This window comes from Perna viridis, chromosome 7, assembly GCF_037379345.1.
Source record: "Perna viridis isolate PV_CMFRI_1.1 ecotype Kerala chromosome 7, ASM3737934v1, whole genome shotgun sequence".
Classification (NCBI taxonomy): domain Eukaryota; kingdom Metazoa; phylum Mollusca; class Bivalvia; order Mytilida; family Mytilidae; genus Perna; species Perna viridis.
This window is the reverse complement of record NC_142451.1, coordinates 41505597-41521907: the sequence shown is the minus strand read 5'-3', so window position 1 is coordinate 41521907 and position 16311 is coordinate 41505597. Positions and strand designations below refer to the sequence as shown.

The window sequence follows — 16311 nt, the reverse complement described above, 5'->3', positions numbered from 1 at the left end:
AGGAAGCGGTTGTATTATCAACTTGGTTATGTATACTAATGGCAAGGAAAATCATCAATATCCAGTTTTTACTTGCATTTGCAGTAGCTGACAAACAGCATAATGACAGCTTCATTTGCGTATACTTGTATGTGTGCGATAGAGAACCAAACCAATCTAGTTTCGATAATTAAATATAAATCGAATCATAGCTTTTCCAAGATATGGTTGGCCTTGTAGACTGCAGTATGGCGCCCAGGTGTTTGCAAAAATTACGTAATCAATATTACCCATAGTTCTCGGGTAATAAAAATTGCGAAACGAAAATGAACCAAAACAAAACGAAAATAATCGATAAAAGAAAGAATCGAAACGAATCAATTAAATGAAATGAATCAAATTGTTATAAAAACATAATTTAAGTGTACAAAATGAAACAGAATGAAGCGGAACTAAATGAAATAAATCTTTTAAGACGTTTCGCAAATTTAAGAACCATAATGTTAACCAGTGCCAGACGATTCAATCAAAAGACATTTCGGACCATGACAACCAATAATTCATTATGAATGCCAGAGATTTCGGCCAATAGGCATATCAGACCATTACAATTAGCGTAATGCTTTAGGACAATTATATATCATTACAAAATTTACCATACTTGAAGGTTATGTGTTTAATATATCAAATCAGAGCTTGAGGAATGAAGCAAGCAATCTTAATCAACATTTATTTCTTCGTCGCTTGACTGATAACTAAAACTCTCCGCACTATAGGGACCACATTGAAGATAATCATCATTTCTTGTTATCTTGCAATTACTATGCTCACCACAGGAGGTCACTGCAGTCTGTCTGCTTAGACCTTTACCTTATATTGCTGACAGACATTTAATTTTTTTTTAAATATTGATTTTATAAAAACAAAATACTAATTTATTGAACTATTCATCATTATAAATGATATATTTATTATGCACTTTAATTTAATTATTGCTAGATATTAAAAATTATTTCAAACCAATTCCATCTTCCTTAATGAAGGGATTGGTATATGATGTCTGGTAAACATGAAATATGCAGAAAATACCTCTTTTGTCAAGATCGAGTTAATAATTTTCAATCTTTGAACTTGATCCATCAATGTTAACAAAGAGTAAACAATGGAACCAAGGTTATAGCGGGAATCAAAAGAATGCAATTCAGGGACAAAGACCAGACATGGAAAACAGACATACACAACAAAGAACATAAAGTAACCAAAATCATACATACAAAATAACATAAGTAAATGAGAAACTCGGACTCCACTAAAACAAAATGTATATTGATAATATTCTAAAATATAAAAATACGAAAAAAGAGTTTAATTAGAGGATAATGGAAAAGTTATGCATTATAATTTACATTGCAAGAGAATTACTATTATTATTTTTTAGAGTAAAATGTGAATTTAAGTACAATTTTAAAGTGAATGAATATAATCATTATCAATCAATTTACTCTTTTATATATATATATATATATGTGTGTGTGTGTGTGTGTGTGTGTGTGTGTTTTCAAGTCATGTGAATATCTTCTATCTGCAAGTGCATGTTGTATATGTTGCCTTGCATGGAAAGGATATATAGGCCTTGCCTGCTATCCAATCCTATTCAATTTATTTATTGAATAAAATATGTTTAAATCATCAAATCAGAGCTGACAAAAATTATCAAACTAAGTTGCTTTTTTTGAATAATGTTTCTTCGGGAGCGTTAAAAGGTTTCACCTTAATCATATTATATAATAAAATTAAACATCAAACGATATTTTAATTGAAAAAGGTAGTATTTGATTGTTTACAATTGATTCAAATAAATAGTTCCACAATGTTAAATCAAAATTCACAAACATAAAAACAAACAACAAATAAAGCTACGCCTCCGACACGCTATATGGCCGTTGTAATCGACTAGATTCAGTCAAATCATCCAAGTCCTTTTCTTCTAAAAGATCTGGTAAACTACTACGGTTTAAAAGAGGGGCAAAGGTGGACGTCCCTGTCTGACGGCTAATTCGTCTATCTATAGAATTATCAGCAGTTAAGTATTTATCTTCAAGTAAATCGTCTAAAGAAGATTCTTTCACAAGATTTGTTTCTATTTTATCTTTTTGTTTTTCTTTCCTGCGTATTTTTGCCCAGTCACGTCTTTGATTATTGTTATTTTGTGTTTTTCTTGTGTTCGATGTCAAGAATTTTCTTTTGAGCAGACATAACATGACTAAAATAACAATCACTAAAACAACTATCACAGCAATTGCAACTGGAAGAACAAACGGTTGAGACAAAATAGAATCTTCATCAACTCCTTTTGTGCGCACACTTATACAATTTTTCTCATTTGTCAAATTCACCTTCCTAGGGAAACATGTTAACCCAGGGTCAGTGACGGCACATATTGTATATGAAGCACCCATTTCCAGTCCATCAACCCCATGTGTTGGCGAATGAATTTCAGTAGAGATAGAACAAGACCGTTCGGAAACATTTTTCCAGTACTGTATTGAATATGATAAACTCCGAGTCAGAGAATCACTAGATAATATATTCCCACTAGAAACATTTTGGAACAAGATTCTAAATCCAATATAATGTGCCTTTACCACATCAGGTGTAAGAACTAACTTTGCTTCACAATGGGGTCCTGTAAAGTGTCCATGACAAACACATCTTGCTCCTTGTTCCGGTTGAACATGTGCTTTCAGGATAAGTGTCTCAATGCAGTGACTGTCATTTTCACATTTCGTGCTGCTACATTTTCTCGTTGTTTCGTCTGGAATATAAAATTCAATGATCTAAAGTTCTGTAATTGTGAACTTATGAACGAAAACTCGTAGTTTTAGTGCCATATAATTGCCGTATTAAAGTATCTTCAACTTGGTTTTTTTTACAAAATGCAAGATACGTTGAGCCTTGTTTGATTTGGACAAGTCCCTCTTTTATTTCAAGTAGTTTTGATAGTAAACTACATTGTACTACCCATTTATACACGTATCTTTTTTCTAGATCTACAAATTGTGTGCCAAAATAAAGTACATCAATAAATAATTTCACTAACATGATTATAACTATCTCTCATATTTACTTATTTTTTGTAGTTTAGTTGTTGTTTATACAGTCTTTAATTATATAATGCTATGAGCGCTACAAACTAGTATATATTACATTCAAATAAGGATTCAGAGACAAGATTCTATATATACTTGCCGCAGCCTCTAAGCAATAATCAAAGCCTACTTACATTTTATCACTGGAACTGCTAAAACCATGGTAACATAAGTCATTAGTCTGATCAGAAAATGCATATCCACATCTACATGATGGTTTTCTGGAAGTGAAAACAAACAATATTGATGCACATTCAAAACAATGCAGGCGGAGTAATTTCAACAGAAAAAGATTTCATGAATACAATGCTCGAATAGACTCAGTGTCAAGTTAAAATTCTGTTATAATTTCGGGCACAATGTGCACAAAAGGGGCAAATAATAGTCTAGAACCCCCCTTTTCAATATCTTTGGATCCGTTCCTGGTACCATGTCAACGCTTCCATTCCATGGACTAATGTGGAAAAAGCACATGATATCTTCCAAAAACAGCAAACCGTAAGTGCTCTTTTACAGTTGACTTACCAAGATCTTAAGGAATTAATTCAAAGTTCTAAGTATTTCATTATGTCGATCACGGTATAAGAAACCACCGAATAGGCGCTTTGTTACAATGCATAAAATATATTTATTAAAGACACATCTTCTCTAGGAGACCTAATGTGACATCTGTAAGGAAGTAATCTACTATTATCTTTCCATATTGCATCATTATCAGCGTAGATTTACGAGTCCATTTTACAAACGTGTCAGTGGTCTAGACACAATACATACGTGTTAAAACTCACATTGCACAAAAGTTGAGAGCCCTATCACTTCATCATTAAATACCGTGAAATTAGATTAAACCTGTACTACAATTAAATCCCAATTCAACATTCTTTACATACAGATCTATTCCAAGTGATATCCGAATTTGTCATATCCCAATTGCGTAATCAGAACGTCCCACGGTGCAAACTATGTATACAATACACACGAACTAAAGAACATTGGTTTGTTTTACAGTGACTCATAAAAGTTGTCTTTACTTATTGACAAGAAGGTAGATAAAATAGTTCTTTCACCTTTACAAATGTTCACCTTGTATAAACCACTCGTCCTACATGCGTAAGTATTCAGGTATAGAGATAGGGAAAGTTGTAATCTAGAGTAATAAAATGTAATGATATCGTTTTGAGGACTTTTTAAGGACTAAGAAGGTCATTTACAGTAAAACCTGTCTAGTGCCTACAGACCGGAGAATAATGACATAGGATACACAGAGGTGGATCCAGAGATTCTCAAAATAGGGGTCCCTGACTGACCTAAGAGGAGGTCCGGCTCTGTCATGGCTCGGTGATTTCCTATATAGTCAACTCAATATTTCCGACCTAAGGGGGTGGTCCTGGCCCCCAGCTAACTGGATCCGCCCATGATACACTTGACGTTCAATGAATAGCACGGCGGGTGTCTGGTAACAAGCAAGATCTGCGGATCCTTCTGAAATACCTGTTTTCTTTGCCTTAGATATTTGAAAACCCTAGCTGATACAGTGGAAGATGTAGAAATATTATAGCCAGAATAGGCATGGTGAATATGTCAAAGATACAACATCCACATCCTGATGAATGTGTCGGTACAAGGCCACCTATTGGTCTTCAATGAACGTCGAGGAAACTCTCACAACATAAGGCAGACTGCAGCTGCCCCCAAAATATCATTATACACAGGTACAGCGAAAGAGTTGTCCCTATAAACTCAAGTAAAATAAAAAATAAACTAAAGGTGAAAACGAAACAACTGATAACATTGAATGTACAAACGAGGGCCGAGGGGAGGAGAGCATCACATGGGCTACAGATGAAGAATAACTCTTAAGAAAATTAAAACGAGGTGCTTCATCTTGCTTCGTGCAAGACACCCTCCATGCTGCACGTTGAACTTCAGGTCTGGTTAAGGAGGAACATTATGATACCTAAAACAACTAAAGGTTATTTGTCAGATTTGAACCTACATCTTCGATGCCCGGGGCCTAATATCCCATAGCTTAAACAGAGTATAATGGCAGAAGTTACAGATGGAGAATATACGGTTGGATGCAATAGAATCTGTAATGTAAGACACACCTTGGAACAAGAAAATTATAAGACATTGAAAATAAAGGTTGATACAGTGAAATCTGTATTATCGGTAATTAGTTACAGGACCAGAACATTGTGTAGGGTTGTAGACTTTATTGAAATACGCAGGTTAAAAAAAAAATAAAAGTATTAATTTTATGTCGTAAAAAATTATTATGTAAAACAGGATTATGAAACAATCATTAAAAACCTATTTCACTGTAGTACAGAGTGTAAAAGCCTTATATCTAACATCTGTTATATGGACTAATGTAGCTTATTATGTTTCATAAATTTGATAGAAAAAATAAAACTAAATTCACTAACAAAACAACAACAAAAAACAAAACAAAACAATACAAACAAAAACAAAAACACAAAGCGATCCCACAGGCTGTAATACAGTGTACATTAACCTCCCAACACTCAACAAATTACGATGCCCCTAATACATTTAAGATTCGAAGCAAAAATAAAATTTCTTGCCTTAATTTGGTAAGAACTTGAATATATACACCCTATCAACAAGAAAATCCCTCGATTCGACTATTATATATATACTGTATAAGCACTGTCTAAATTATCAACTATATATATAGTATTGACTATCTCAAAGATATTTCCAACTGTAGTACAAAACAAACAACACTATGACTATTGAATAACCCAATGAAGTTATTTATTCACCCAAAGAAAGTTTTTCGACCTGGGTTTGTACTTATAAAAACCCATGGCGTTGGGTCAATGACAATAATTATCTATTAACTTTGTAAAAGTAGGAGTAAATTGACTTTTGTATTGCACGTAGTATTTGAGGAAAATCCATGTATATTTAAACTATTTAAAAAGTGCAAAGTAATTCAACGAAAATTATATTGAAATTTGAAACTTAAAGAAATTTAAAAATTTCACTAGTGAAGTATTTATCTACAATATTAGATGTGTACAAATAAAAAGTTCATTGCACCAATAAAAACTACGATTGTGTACAAACGCTATGGTGGTCTTGTTATTAAGTACCAGTCCATATAAAATTCAGACATTGCCTTTGGTAGATGTGATTCGTGGTATAGAAAAACCCACCGAACAAACATACAGGTCTGTATACAGATCAGTATTTTTTCAGAAAAAAAGTACACTCATTCCCTACTAAAATCAACCAAATGCAAGATGAAACCACTTGTAATGTGCTCATTTCATGCTCAATCTATATATTGTTTATCTTAAAAGTGTAACGACCGAATGACAAACTGAAAATGGTTAAGTTGTCTGTGGCTATCTCTGAATTAGAAATAAAAAGTGAATTTGGTGGGTGACATGCATGAATAACCTCCTTTCCTGAATTCGATGTCTCTAATACTTGTTAACCCAGTACATCACATGGTAAAAAAAGGAGGAAGGTAAATTTATTTTAGTTTGTTTCATTATCAAGAGACGTTTGGTATTTCGTGCTTCAACATTGGTATACATGAAGCAGAGGCCGCTTACCCTACGATAGCACGTAGCTCGTGCTTTCAGTTTTTTTGTGATGTCCTGTTGCTCATGTACTCTTGATTTTACTAGTGTAGTTTTACCACTGTATCCATAAACGATAAACAGTGCTGTTTTCAGGACTTCTCCTTACAATGTTCACAGAATGTTCTAAATGTTGGTGTAACTACTGGGAAATATACATGTATCAGTCATAGAAGTTTGTTAACCCATAAAAACACATAATTTTATTTTAAAAGTACTCTTTGGACTACAAGAGACGAATATCATTTACATTAGGTTATAAAAATAACGAAAAATCTTCAAAGGGTGCCATTTCCATGGTTTTCTTGGTCCTGTCAAACCACAATTTCTAATAATTTGATAGTTCAAAACTTCCGTTAAAACCTTAAAGTCTAGTACTGATATCCATGAACTCCTCGAATTAAAGAAATTTTGAAAAAAAGAAAGAAAAGAAATGATACGCAGGATTCCACTCTATTTTAAGTTGACGTCACAACAATGGCTAAGATAGATCTAAGCGCAATATATGACGGGACGTTCGTTCATTACAAAAACAAACAAAAAATAAACAAAACAAAACAACGCCAAACACACAACAAAACAAAACAAAACAAAACAAACAACAACAATTTAAACAATAACCACAACAACAACAGCGAAGGTAAATTACTCGTAATATTCTTAATTTCTTAAAATGCAAGACTTCAAACCGATAAAAATAGTTTTAAAATAAAATTCAGTAAATTGAAAACTAATCAATGAATTTTGTTACATCATTACCTGAATCTGTATCGTCAACTAAACTAATAATCCAAAAACACCAAACATGACTTAAAAAACCTTGAAATGATGTAAAAATATATAAAGGCAACATATTTCAAACATTTTAAAAATAAACTCATTTGTATTATCATTGTTTGACGTAACGATTTAGGTTCATAAATCAAGACAGCTGGTGGATTTGTTTTAATGATTTTTTTGAGAAATATGAATAGAGAAAATTGAGAATTGCCGGAGGTGAAAAAAGGAAATCGACTCTGATTTGAATTGTTATTGCACGTTTGTTTATATGTTCATCGATTTTCGTTAATTTAAATGTGACATGAACGTATAGACATTTTACAAAGTCGAAAGGTACCAGACTAACAATTTTTATAAGTACAAATACAGTTAAGAATCAGGATGGTCATCGACAAAAAAGGAGCTTTTTGTTATTGATTTAATTTAAAACACATAAGAAACAATCCGTTAGAATTAATGTAAATCCATTACGGTAAGAAAATTATAATTTTATAATTGGCTGTGCGTCAAGCAGAGCTAAACTTTTCACGCCATTTTCATTTCTTATTAACCTTTCAAAATTATTTCTAGTCACCAGGGTAGTTGTAAATCAACAAAAAATAAAGAAATAAATAAATAAAAAAAAACAAAAAAAAAAAACAAAAAAAAACAAACAAAAAAAAAAAAACGGAAGCCATTTTCACCACACTTTCTCTGCACTATCAGCAGTGTAAAGAGTATTTTCTAGATACGTTAAATATATTTCACCAATACAATTTTTTTGCATGTTTTTTTTAAAGTATATATCCTCCTCCACGTTTTTTATTTAGAAATGGGACATGTACGTTTCAGTGCAGTCAATGAGATCAGTTTACGTTGCTCCGTCTGTCATTGTTTGTTTTAATTTGCATTTGCTTACAAAGAGCACCAACAGCCCTACTAAAGCTAGGAGATCAATGGTAATAACTAAGTTAACGAACTGATAAAATAAAATCTAGGCAGTAGTCAAAGGGAAAGTCCGTATACATTTTACTAATGATAATATTGCTGTGAAAATCGGAAAGTCTGAAACCACCGCTATGGTATTGATTTAGTAAAGGCATTTAAGTAGCTGTCTTTGTAAGAATCATGCAAAATCTGAAAAAAGTGATATATCCCCAAAAAAGGCTACATATTTTTATTTTTGTAATCAAGTTGTTTTATGGATCCATATTATGAAATGTGTAATTATTCATTCAAGTCTGCCTGCTCTTAGGAGATAGTCGACATTGAAAATCCAATATTTTTTTGTATTTGAGTGTCATTCACAGAGTTATCTCCCTTAATTTTGAATTACACAGTGCATTCTATACAATTTTTATCTCCTATGAGCACAGATTATATGAAAAATCAAATGTTAATTTCTGTTTACTAAAGCATTTTAAACTAAATATCAAAAATGAAAATTATAGGCTTTCCAACCATGTATTACATTTTGCATGATTCTTAGCTATAGTGTTACTTAAAATGTAAGGTGGATTAAACCAGGTTTTACGTTTCATTACTTCCGGTATATTTTAACACAAATGCATGGGCAGCATAAAATTGCCACCAGTCGAAATCGGTTAAATCGGGTGTCAAAACAGTACAGAAAATATGAACAACAAATAAGTGAAAAAAGGGAACTAAAGACAATAAAACTTATGTAAATCAAAGCCACGAATTTAAAAAAAAGTCTTAAATTCCTTTGTAAGAAAGGTGCATCAAGTTCAAGATGAAATAATAATAATGCAAGTAAAAACTTCAGAAAGTTAATTTGAAGACGTTATGAAATTCCATCACCTATAATCTGTTTTTCAGAAACATAACATTTTTTCAATAATATATGGATATTAAAACATTGGATACAGAGGAAGAGGATAAAATATTGGGATGTCATGAGCAAACAAGAAAGTCGGAGGACGAGTTTGATCATTATATTTTGAAACTCCAACTTATTCGGGAAGGAATCCTGATGTATGGATGTAAATTTCTATAGAAAAATATAATACTAAAACTTGCTGTCAACTGAAAAACCTGGAGTCTAACAGTTCTTATGAAATATAAAAGATCGGGCAACGATTATCTCCTCCTTGTTTCGTGTATTATCGGTATACATCATGTACAAAGTTCTGCTGTATCGTTCCTTCAAGGGCTCAACCTTTCAAGATTGAAAAGTCTACAGACTTCAGCTTTTCCCAAAGTGGAAAATTGATCTTAAACTCAAAGGGTCGAAGGTCCAGGACCTAGGGAAATGGAATTTCAAACGTGTTAGGTCAGGAAAGGGGTCAAAGACTTCGGACCACCTTTAGGATCAACCAAATGGCGGATCCAGGGGGTGCTGGGGGTTGGCACCCCTCCTTTTTATTGGAAAATTTGTCATTTTCATGTGTAAAATTGACAAAAAAGGCAAATAAAATGTCCTAGCACTCCCCCTTTTTAATGAGGAACCCGGATGGCACCCCTCTGGATCCGCCTCTGGAAGAGTAATCAAACGAACCAAGATTCTAGCGGATATCAAAAGAATGTAATCCAGGAACAAAGACCAGACATGGAAAACAGACAATCACAACAAAGTACATAAAGTTACTAAAATAATACATACAAAGTAACAAAAGTGAATGAGCAACTCAGACTCTACTAAAAACTGGGGGCATGGACCAGGTGCACGGTAGGATAAGCGTCCTTTGCTTTTCTAGAAACACCCGCCGAGTTGCAAAAGTCAAGTCCGGGGTAGACGAAAGAGGAAAGGAAAACTGTGACACGTTGAACCCCTGTTATTGTATGTATACTGATAATACTAAACTAACAGAAAGAAAGACACATTTCTTATCATAAAAACACTCTACCGATTTCCGGGGACAATCCGACATTGAATGATAGTTCAATGCCATTTAAACTGTATTGACGAATACCATTAATTAATTTTTAGCAATTATCTTTGTTACAGCGAAGCCTAGAAGATTGAATTGACATACCTGGTTACTGCCTTGTAAGATTCCTACATTTACAAGCAAACCGGGAAGTGTATCAATAACCACAGAATCCCATTTCAGTTGCATATAAAAACTTCATGAATGTTAATTAGAGCATGTTTAATTATTCAGTTGACAATTAGGCGAAACACATACAAACTATTAGTACATTAATTAGCCGCTTTTTTACACGAATATATATGACATTTATAATATTTCCTTGTCGTAGACATCTGTTCGTCTAAAAGAGTATGGAAAATACATGTAAAGACAACGGTGCACGTGTTCATCATGCATGTACACGTGTTTTAATAGGATCCCGGATCTGGATTTGAACATGAGGGAACGTAGCGAGGTCTATTAACAACAGTCTTTGTCTAGTAAAATATGTGAAATGTGCTGAATATAATTCTCGACGAGTTAAATGCGACGATTATTCGACGAAGAATGAACAACGCACGTAACGCTCCTGAAATATTCATGCAGAATATCAAATGTGTCAATATATATCATGGCCTCGTTCTTTTCTTGTGCATTTACTGTAACTATTCAACATCCTACGCTAGTTTCCGATCTTACTATCTGTTACCACTTGCGCGTAAATCAAAATATATAATCTTTGATAAATCATAAGTGTTCAGATAACAGTTTAATACTTGGTATTAAAAGTCCAATGTTTGGTAAGGATACTTTAGACAAAGGTAAAACCAGTGGATATTGGTGGATTAAAAAGAGGTCAAAACTACGAAACTATCTCTAGTTAGATGAAAAACTAACTTGCTAGGCAGTGGTGAATCAAGAAATTAAGAAGGTTGCTGACTGGGAGGTGGGGGTAGCTACAAAGATTTCAAGTTTTTTCTATATATCCAATCGAGCATAAAGGGAGCAACTCCTCGTCCACCCTTCTGGATCCGCCTACGTCAGGGAAAATGAATTACTTTTACATGTTAGTAAAGCAAATTAGTGGGTACAAAAAAGTTGGTAAAGAAAGATCCCGTCAGTGCCGACAGGTTTACTCCCTAGTGCTGAATTTTATGGTCCATTCAGCTGCGGGATTTTAATGATGCAATAGGAATTGGTATTACGTTTTTATGTTTACAAAAAGTCCGATGTAGTCAGAGAAAATGAGAGGATATAGTCTCCAAAATTAGACCGTTTCTTCATTAACAAAAAAGAATGTACCCCGTATCCCGCGACTTCCCAAATGAGAATTCATGCACACCGTGTTCCGCGACTTAGGAATGAACAATATGGAACAGTCCCCGTTCATTTATTCCTCAATGCAAAACAAAATTTTCATAGAATTATTATATTTTGTCAGCTCTTCCTGTCACTTATAAAACAAAAAAAGTAAGTAATTTGCCCACATCAATGTTTGCTACATGTACCTAATTCAGATACTAGTACAATAGAAAGCCTACACTATCAGTTATTGTGTATACTCGACTTAATTGTAACTGGATTCACAAACCCAGAACGTGAAAGATTAGGAACGATATACAAATCTTTTTTTAGCATGAAATCTAAAACTGAACTTAACACGTATTATAAGCTTAAAATCAAATGATCTGAATCCAAATCTAACTAAATAAGTAATAAAAATACAATACATACCCCCTTCTCACGGCTTCTTGTCAAAACAGATTATTAAAAGGTAAATTAATGACAATAATCCAAAAATTTGTATATCCTTAACTACCACCAAATGGAAAATAATAGCATGTATTCGATCCTTTAAATGCAAATAGTTTTGTAGACTATGGGACATTTAAAGAGCCCTTTTACAGTATACACAAACTAAGACAATAAAAAGTGGACCATTTTGGCCTTCTACTCAATACCACGCCTCGAAGTAAGATCGCAGGATATGATAAACAGTATTGTTCGAAAAATATTTAAGATTTATAATATATTGTGCCTGCAGGTAACTCTGTCTAGTCTAATTTGGCATGCACGAAAATGTAGACATGGCTGAATACATGGAACAAGAAATGGAAATGAATTAATATATTAAAAAATAAAAAAAAAAATAAAGCAATATATATACCTTATATAAAAGTGTAAGGTATTCACTTTTTTGCTGGTAATTTAAGAGAAATCTTGGAATAACTGCCCAATTTACGGCATTATATGCTCTGAACTACAACTTGTATGTTGACCCAAAAGGATAAAGCCAACAATTTAAAAATCGATCTTTGCTTGAATTTTAAGATCGGTTTCCACAAATCATAACTTTCAAATCAAATTTATTTTGAAGAAAAAATTCATAAACATTGGATGTTATAATCCATCATTTTAAAACATTCCATGTTTTATCTTTCACTCTCGTGTGAATATCATGTACAATTGAACAACAATAAATATTAACGATATTTATGACAGTAATTAAATGTTTTCAAGTGATCAAAATTAGAGTCAAGTATTTTTCATTTAAATATCGTTCATTAGAATTGAAACCAGAATACAAGTGTTACTCGAAGGGACCAGAAAGCATTAGAGTATCTACATGTATGTAAATACTTAGACTTTAGCTGTACATACGGTGCCTATCATATTTTTGTCGCTGAACGACATAATAAACAGATATGGGTGTCAGATCTTGTTATAGCTCTTGATTTTAACTTGCATGGTGAGATTTATTTCCTCTCCAAATGGTTCGGAAGTATAGCGGAAAAAATGACAACAAATGTGTGTTTTATGACAAACCTATACGTTTTGAAAACAATTGAAAAATATATGTTTGTCATATGTTTTCATGTGTTTAGGACCATCATGAAAAACACTTAAATATATGTTTTAGACTTACAGATTAAGTCATAAAAATATATGAAAACCCGTGTTGCAATTTTTTTCTGCGACATAGCACAAATGACGGATTAGAACAAATATTTTGCGTAAGTACCATGTCTTCAATTGATGCTGCATACCAATTTTCTCTTTATAAAACTGAAAATTGGTGATGTAATTAGCACACCTACAAAATGAGAGTGGCACGGTTTCCTAATAAATGTCATAGTTCATTAACATAAGAGAGAAAGGTCGATAAAGTTTCTCAATATTCATCAGATTTGGAATTCCGGAGATTATTTAGTATCAATCCAAAATACCAATTAAAGAGATTGATTCCGGAAGCATATTTTTTAGTTGGAACCTTATATACAGATTTATTTGAACAACATAGTAATTAAATATCTTATCATTCTTAGGAGCATAATTTTATTATTGACAAACCTTCTGCTGTAAACCAAAGAGCAATGGTCAATACGAAATGTTATAGTACTATTTTTTTCACACTGCATCAATCTAATTTCGAGTATTGTTTAGGATGCAGAGGGAAAACTGTATATTCTTTTATTTGTAAAGCTTCATTAAACCATAGGCAATTGGCCAATATGCACAATTACGGGTTCGTGGGCCCCATTCTTAGCAGAACTACTGAAAAGAAAACCCACAACAACAAAACCAACAGGAAACCTTAAGGCGAGATTACGTTGAATCATCCTTTCATTAATATTTGGAGTCACCATTGAAATTCTCGACATAGCACCTTGAAACAATCAAGAGAAATATAAACAAAAACAAAAGCAAACAAATAAAAACGACAAAAAACCCAAAAAACAAAACAAAATAAGTAACTAACAAAATAAAAAAAAAATAAGAAATAAGGTATAAGGAGAAAGAAATCACGTGATTCCCATTTGGTATATAAAAATAAGATGATACCCATTTTGTAAAGAAAAATAAGATAACATAAGAGTTTCGAACAAAGGTGGGATAAAGGAAATATTTTACTTATTCCAGAATCTTTATTACATACTAATTGTCATCAATTGTTGCACTGTGTCATACTAAACAAAGAAATATCTACCAGATTGAATATGATAACCCTTGGGCTCATACCAATACATTATACTATCAGTCGATTATAGGTGATCCTCTATTTTCTTGTTATTTTTGTCTTTTGTCAATCTCCAAAAAGATGGTAATCAGTTGTCAACTTCGGTTACAAGGCCCTGCGACGTTAGTATGTTTAATTTGGTTTAATTTGTATCTAATATGTTGTTATGAGCGCTGAATAGCCAAGAGGGGGACTAGAATTTAGGCTTGTTTTATTTCCGTGATAAGAGTATAAAATTATATTTATGATATCAAGAATAAAAATAAAGCCAACCCTCCATCATAGAGTCAATGAAATGTTCTTCGACAGTTTTCTAAAAATCGAAAATGGAAAAAAGGGGGCTATTATAATGTTTCAGAAAATAAAATATAAGAAATTTGTTTTTAATACGGGCAAAAATCCTACATGTATATATTTTTAATTGCTATAATATATCATAAGAAACTAATGATACACGAATGTTTACATGTACCTTATATCAAATAATTATAGAAAAAATGTGAATCGATCAAACATTGGTAAAAGCAGACTTAGTATAACAAATAATGTTCAACGTGTAAAAACAAAAACATGAACTTACCTAAAAATATATAGTCCTTGAAAAGTATTTGGTGTACAAATGTTTTTTCTGACTTCCGGACAAAACACACCCCGGAGACAGCTTAAACACGTTCTATATTAGAAACCCAGCCTAAATTTTAACTACTGTTGAATGAGCAAGTATCAAACCGCAATAACTCATTTCGTAAGTGGCTGAATAAAATCCACGTTGTAAAGTTTTAAATGTGTATGACATATTTGTCCATATTTTGTGTACAGGTAAAAATTGTACAACGATCAATGAACTCTTTGACCCCGCATGTTCGCAGGTATTTAAATTTCTCTTTAGAGAACTGCCGAGAATTATATCACAAGGTGTTATGAAAAAAAAAACAAAAACAAAAACCATAAGGTAAACCGCAAACTATTAAGTCCACAGGAAGCTATCTATCAGCACTAAAAGTGTATCGACGAGACATATATTCGTGAGAATTTTGCTGTTAAATTGACTTGTATCAACTATGCGCCAGATTGCAGTTCCCCAATGAACTTACAGACAGTCTTTTGAGAAACTCCATTCTTTTTGTCGTCCACAATAACCTGAGCCAATATATAACGTGTACATGTATAAAAGTGTTTTAAGTTAGTCGAATATATACAACACACGTATCAGGGACGGATCCAAGGACAGGCGTGCCGGTACTCCAGCAGTGCTACAGGTTGTCTGGCAAGCTATTTTTTGACTTGGTGCCATTCTAACCTCTAGCATCTGACATGTTGAAAGCCACCGCAAATGTGAACAAGCTTAACATGTGTTTCAGTATATTTTTAGTCTTTTATTTACATAAAAGAAGTTTAACCCACCGAAAATCAAGCGAAAAAATCCTAATGTTTGTTAAAAACCTATGAAACATTTGTAATGAAGACAGGTATTAAAGTGACTAGCCATTTTGAATTAGGTCACTAATTTTACGGAATACAATATTTTTTTAACAAAACGAACTTAAAGTTGATAATTCGTTGGTTAATAATATATTTTCGTTTCACAAATTAAAATTCGTAATTTTATTAACCGGATGTATCCATTCAAAATGCTGAAAACCAAATGTGATTTTCATTAAAACATAGGATTTCCAGGGTTGCTGGCTTTTCTCATCAGGTAAGTCATTAATTTTCTTTTTCTTCAGTTTACTCACCTTATTCCGTATTAAGGTAAAGAAACTGTATAAAAATGTTTTAAATGATAAATATTTTACTATAATTCTGCCGATTTCAAAGAACGTCGGAACGAGCGGTTAGCAATATGGCACTTGGGAGTAAGAGGTTGGGGTATGAAGAAAGGTAATTCCAACCGCTTACATTGCAGGAGTAACGTG

The 16311-nt window shown here is 32.7% G+C and overlaps 1 protein-coding gene across 9 annotated transcripts; it reads right to left on the bottom strand.

Moving 5' to 3' along the window:
- Nucleotides 1–1772: 1772 nt before the first annotated feature.
- Nucleotides 1773–15246, bottom strand: LOC148612742 (uncharacterized). Of its 9 annotated transcripts, none has more exons than XM_088594435.1 (3): nucleotides 14976–15246; nucleotides 3263–3349; nucleotides 1773–2794 (listed from the first exon to the last, which is right to left on the bottom strand). In XM_088594435.1, the coding sequence occupies exons 2-3, from the start codon at nucleotides 3324–3326 to the stop codon at nucleotides 1896–1898; spliced, it is 963 nt and encodes a 320-aa protein (XP_088450561.1). In that variant the 5' UTR covers nucleotides 3327–3349; nucleotides 14976–15246; the 3' UTR covers nucleotides 1773–1895. The 9 variants fall into 9 exon arrangements, with proteins under 9 accessions (XP_088450561.1, XP_088450564.1, XP_088450560.1 ...); XM_088594438.1 differs by lacking the exon at nucleotides 14976–15246 and adding an exon at nucleotides 12112–12263; XM_088594434.1 differs by lacking the exon at nucleotides 14976–15246 and adding an exon at nucleotides 7505–7637.
- Between the last annotated feature and the right edge of the window lie 1065 nt (nucleotides 15247–16311).

Coding starts and splice junctions, on each gene's coding strand:
- LOC148612742 (XM_088594434.1), bottom strand. CDS start 7,598: ATGTTGCCTTTATATATTTTTACATCATTTCAAGGTTTTTTAAGTCAT. Junction 3,350..7,504: donor AGTTGACGATACAGATTCAG/GTAATGATGTAA, acceptor TTTCACTTCCAG/AAAACCATCATGTAGATGTG. Junction 2,795..3,262: donor AGCAGTTCCAGTGATAAAAT/GTAAGTAGGCTT, acceptor TTTATATTCCAG/ACGAAACAACGAGAAAATGT.